Here is a 6,004-nt window from a genome sequence, read left to right on the forward strand (position 1 = left end):
CCCAGTTGGTGGCCTGGCATGATATTGGCCAGAAACTGGTTTTGAATTTTATCTTGGAAGGAGTGGAGAGGAGACTCATTCAAGACAGAGTGAAGCTTTCAGTGGGACAGTGTGTTTGTGTTTGTGCATAGCAGGGATGTGCAATGCTTGTCACCTGACATGTTTTTGAACCCCAACTCTCACCAGCCCATGTTTGATTGGTCCTCTTAAGTGCTAGTGAAGGATGGATCATCACAAGTTTCTAAGCCCTGTTGGGCATGGATGTACCATGTCCGGCCTTATTTGACTGAAAGCAAATGGTGTTTTGGGGTTCTTTTTCTTCTTTTGCTCCTCATTTGATCTGGATTTGAGATTTTATTAGCAGGTTTCTTAATAGAAACTGCTAATTAGATTCCTTCCTATAGATCAAACTTCCATGTGTTTTGTATTCTTAATAAAAAGATTGGGATGGTTAAGCCTTTGCTATGCTTCAGTGGAGCGTGAATGGTTAAATCACAGGGGTATTAACATTGTATGCATTTAATACTTAGGGCTGTTTGTTTCTCTCGAGCCGCTTTGAGCACAATGCATCTGCAGGACAATGGTGGAGACAAGCAACTGGCAGTGGCCATGAGCCATAATGAAAAGATCCTCCCATACCATTCCTCAGGAGTGAAGATGTTCAAAGGTTTCTAATCTCAAATATGGCACCTGATGTAAATACTGCATACACAGTACTGCCTTGTGCCTGGTCTGATTCAGGGCTGTGAAGACAGGTAAGGTTGATACCAGTGGCAATATATAACCCGGGATGTAGGGATGCTGTAGCATCTATTCTGCCTCACCTCTGTGAGCTTTTGGCTCAGATTAAACTATTGCCCCAAGGACTAACTTCTTTAATCCTTCGGGACTCTTTTCATTTGTTCTGGCTACCTGTAGTCTATCAAAAATTCACCACAGACTCTTTTAGGAATTGGACTGGATCAGGCAATAGCAGTGACCAAACAGAAAGTGCTAGATACTGAGCAGCAATGTGATATCAGGAGAGTACCAGATTTGTTGGCACTGGAAAATACCAAATATTTTGTTGCCAGAGCACCTTATACATCATTCTGGGAGTCTCTCACTCTTCAAAGGGCCTTCTCTCTAGCAAGATGGTGAATACTCCCCTCTGTGGTCTTGGAGGGAAGATAATGTAAGATGCCAATGGCAGAGAGGGTTTGCCCTTGTGGTGCTGAAGAAGTTGAAACAATTTAACATGTTTTACTGTAGGTTTTATCAAGAAATATGGGCCAAATTTATTTCTCATCTTCTTCGAAGGTGACCAGGCAGATCTGATGCAGAGGCTGCTGGGAAGCTACTTATAGGCACCAATGCTCAGTTAAAAGCTGGTTGTGCTAGGTTTGTTGTAGCTGCCTGCAAGATCCACAAAGATATCATATGCAATGTTTTTAAATTTTAATTAAGATTGTATCAGGTAATTTTAAACAATTTTGCATCATTTGTTTATTGTTCCTTTGTCTTCTAAAAGTTGGAATATTTCAACCTATGGTGTTATTTGTACATTCTTTATTAAGATCTAGCTGGTCACTGACTATAATAAACGGTTGCTGTTGGGATGAAGGGATGCTGTCACATCTATTCTGCCTTTGTTTCACATATTGCCAAGTTCCTATTGCTATACTGGCCACTCATGGATGGAATTGGATTTTGCACAAATGTATCCATACATACTTGTGCAAATTCAGGGCCGGGTCAATTCACCCTTCTGAAAATACACAAATCCCCCTAAAATGAGTGAATTCCTGAAAAACGAAACGACACGAAGCGAAGCAAAGTGAAGCAAGCGAAACGAAACAAGACAAAGCAAGATGAAATGAAGCAAGACAAAACAAGACAGGTTTTCATGCTTTCATCTGTGGGGAAAATGTACATTTTGGGGTGGGTTTGGGTGGGTTGGTATTTTTTTATTCCTAAATTTGCATAAAATAACAAAATGAATCAAAACCCTAGTCTGAAGATTCACAGCATCTTCATGGCCCAGGAAAAGCAAGTCCATTGTTGAATTTGCAGGCTGGATACTTAGAAATTTGAACTCATTTGAGTTTGGAGACTTCTCTGACTTACCTCTACATTATATATTCAACACATTGCACTGTGTCTGTGTGAACAGGATACTGTGCATGAGATAGCATCTCATCAAACAGTCTCAAACTACAGCCTGCATTTCTCCATGATTGTTGAGTTGTGCACGTGTGTTAGGAATGGCGTGGAAATATTTTCCACACATGTTTAATGTGAACTAACTTAATTTTCACTTGGTGAAGCAAAGCTCAGGAATCCATTCCTTCCTGAATTTTGCAAAGGAATTCTCTAATTTTAAAAAATGGGTTCAAACATGCCTATATTCAGGGAAATAATGGTTAGAAACGTGATCTTTTAAGAAAAAACTACCTGCAATAAAATTGAACGATAGGCAAAATGCATACAGAAATACATGTACTGAGAAAAATGTGCATAAATACACTTACGCATTTTTCTGTAACATTTGGTTCGTGCAATCCCAAAGCCCAAACTAAAATGAGTGCTGAAAACATTCTCAGGTTTGAGAATTTAAATGGAGAAAGTGAGTGCAATAATTGACTATCTGTTGGTATTTTTCTATTACTAAATTTGCATAAAATGAATCAAAACCCTAGTCTGAGAATGGAGCCTTCAACGGAGCAAATCTCAGGAAGCCAAGGTTCCATTTGGATGCCAGGAAGCACTTCCTGACAGTTAGGACTCCGAGGGTGTGGAATGGGCTTCCACGGGAGGTGGTTGAGCCCCTTCGGTGCGGGTGTTCAAGGATAGGCTGGACGTGCACATGATGGGCATGTCATGAGCAGAGTCGGCTGGTGCCAGAGGTCAGACTAGATGGCCTGGGAGACCCCTTCTGACTCACTCTGTTTCTATGTTTCTATGTGGCAATTCAGCAGCAGCATATGTAAAACAGCCTTTAGTGTCTTCATTCAAGTATTAAGTGGAAAAACGGGAAGAGAAAATATGCATAGGACTTGATGGAGTACTTTGAGCCACCATTCCCTCACTGGAAGATAATTCCATGGAGAAGGAACGGGAGATACAGGAATAACCCACCAGCAGCAATGCCCAAGATTTGCCAGTAGACCCAACTGGAGCCAGTTAGTGCCCTCTGAGGAGACTGCCATGAGGACAGCAAGGAACCTGGCTCAGAAGCGGAGGCAGGGAAACCTCCAAACCTTCAGGAGGGATGTCACCTGAAAAATCAGGAGGTTGGGAAGGTTAACTTTGGAATCCTCTCCCCAAGCAGATTTGCCAGGCACCGTCTTTATACTCTTTTCAGTGCCCGGTGAAGACCTTCTTTTTTTTTTTTTATTTTTTTATGCCACTAGACCTTTGTTTTGTATTTTTGTTTGTATTTTATTAGAATTGTATTTTTTAATGGTTGCAATTGATTTTATTGTGGTTTTTATCTTGTGGTTTTTATCTTGTGATTGTGAGCCACCCAGAAGTGCTGTGGCAGAGCGGGTGGCATAAAAATGTTTTAAGCAAACAAACAAACAGACTGACTCGAGCCTGATACTTCCTTTTGAGAAAACACCTATTCACCCTCCGGAGACTCTCCGAAGACCTTTTGCAGCTGCCGGCACTCACAGCTCAGGCCTTGGTGTGGCTCTAACATCTTGCACACGAAAACAGCTGGGGATGCATGAGAGAGTTACTGGACGTACAGTAAATGAGACCTTCCTCATTCTAGCTCCCATGGCCTTGACCACAGACTATTTCCCTGCATACTTATGGACTGGACTCTAACTCTTCTGTCTTGGAGAGTAACTCTTCGTAACCTGCACCCCGGACAGCTGAGATCTTCCCATTTGCCTAAGCCCTCCTTGGGCCAACTGACTTGGATCCCTTGAAATATCAACTGCTATTGTCAAACTTCTGAAATATGACAGCAAGAGAAATGCTCTAGCAGAAGGTCTTGGATCAGGCACAAAGGAATTGGTACTCGAGTCATCTTCTGGTTAATTGTACAATCCTTGAATTAGTTCTTCCTAAAATTTCACCAGAAGAACATGGCAATGTGCATATTAAACTGATAAAAGGAGTAACACATGATTGTGGAAAGAAATGATAGTTCTAGTACAGATGGATGCTTAATTTTTATTGTGTTGCTGGCATGCTTGGGGAAAAGTAACAACTAATTAAATAGGTTTATACTTATATATACCATAAATGTTGGCTTGAAATACGGAACAGTCATGCTAAAATGCTTCCTTGGTGCAAGACATAACGACTTTGAATTACTTGATTACAGTGTTTAGTACTCTGAGTCTTATGCTTCTTGAGCAAATACCAAAATACTGGCACATTTTCAAAGAATTAAAAAAACAATTCAACTGAAAGATGTTCCGTTATGCATGAAAGATACACGGGGTATCCTCAAGAAAGCGGCCAATTCCAAGGGCTGGAGGGCTGAAGTTGAATAGCCATTGGGCAGTCACAAAAATTCATTTCCTAAGGTTTTCTTAGGTGTATCGAAAGCATGAAAAGTTATTTAGGGTTGGTTTTGACGTTTGCAATGGAAGTCACAGGGACTGAATGATGAATCGCCACCAAGAATGTACAACATTTATTTATTCATTATTTATTTATCAAAACATTTAATTTAAGCGTGTTCTTCTTAGGATTCCTGAACTGAAACCGCTGGGAATTGAGGAGGGAGGTTCTTCTGCCGACTGGGCTGCAGATGTTATTGGGAGCAGGAGAAGGAAGGAAGGAAGGAAGGAAGGAAGGAAGGAAGGAAGGAAGGAAGGAAAGGATGTTGCAGGGGGATTCTCTTCTTCTCATCAGTGCATTTTTTCTCATTTCAGAAGCTGTTTCTTCAGGAGATGGGCCGGAATTTGTCACATCTTCACTTGGCAGATCCCAGGAGTTCCAATGGATGTGCACACTGGTGGGCAGTACTTTTGCACTGGAGGGCAATAAGTTTGCACTGGAGGGCAGCACTTCACTGGAGGACAGTAACTTTGCACTGGAGGGCAGCATTTCTTCACTGGAGGACAATAGGTTTGCACTGGAGGGCAGCATTTCTTCACTGGAGGACAATAGGTTTGCACTGGAGGGCAGCATTTCTTCACTGGAGGACAATAAGTTTGCACTGGAGGGCAGCATTTCTTCACTGGAGGACAATAAGTTTGCACTGGAGGGCAGCATTTCTTCACTGGAGGACAGTACTTCTGCACTGGAGGACAGTACTTCTGCATTGGAGGGCAGTACTTCTGCATTGGGGGACAGTACTTCTGCACTGGAGGACAGTACTTCTGCATTGGGGGACAGTACTTCTGCATTGGGGGACAGTACTTCTGTGGAGGTGTGGCACAGCAGCCCCCCTCAAGTTGTGGGCTCATCGAGTGGCAGGATGATCCCACAGTGCCACAGGAAGGTTCAAAAGAGACAGACGGTCCCCCAGAATATCCGCCACATGGCTCGGAACATACAGATCTTCCATAATCGTAGCTCGATCCCTGAGTTTTAGAGGAATACATTTCCTGGGAGCACTGACTGGACCTGCAGAAGCAACGTTCAGAAAGTGAGTTAGCAATAGGATGCAGCTCTTCATAGAGGAAAGAAGGTTGGGTGGGTTTTGAAAAGGATACCTCAAAATCTTTCCCAAAGGTTCATGACTCAGAAACTCAGAAGGCATATTGGTTGGCTGGTTTAATACATAAATTGATTGGCTTTTGATTGGTGGGTTGGAATACAGGGAGCCTATCACACACAAACAGCTGGTTGGGGCATGTCCCTAGCTGAGGAGATGGCACAGCTCGTGAAGAACTTATAACCCTATAGTTTTGGGTGGACTCATTTAGGCCCCTGAGTCCAATCCCCTGCTCAGTGTAGGAGTCCAGTTCAAAGCATCTCTCACTGACAGCTGCCCAGTCATTTGCTATAGACCTTTGGAGATGGAAGCCCACTTCCTCCACAAGCATTTGGGAACAAA

The 6,004-nt window shown here is 42.6% G+C and overlaps 1 protein-coding gene across 1 annotated transcript; it reads right to left on the bottom strand.

Annotated features, from left to right (window-relative positions):
- Positions 1-4,907: 4,907 nt before the first annotated feature.
- Positions 4,908-5,549, bottom strand: LOC123019801 (proline-rich protein 4-like). Its single transcript, XM_044422866.1, has one exon. The coding sequence runs from the start codon at positions 5,547-5,549 to the stop codon at positions 4,908-4,910; it is 642 nt and encodes a 213-aa protein (XP_044278801.1).
- Positions 5,550-6,004: the final 455 nt, after the last annotated feature.

The sequence above is a fragment of the Varanus komodoensis genome, unplaced genomic scaffold (assembly GCF_004798865.1).
Source record: "Varanus komodoensis strain SLA01 unplaced genomic scaffold, ASM479886v1 scaffold139, whole genome shotgun sequence".
Taxonomy (NCBI): Eukaryota; Metazoa; Chordata; class Lepidosauria; order Squamata; family Varanidae; genus Varanus; species Varanus komodoensis.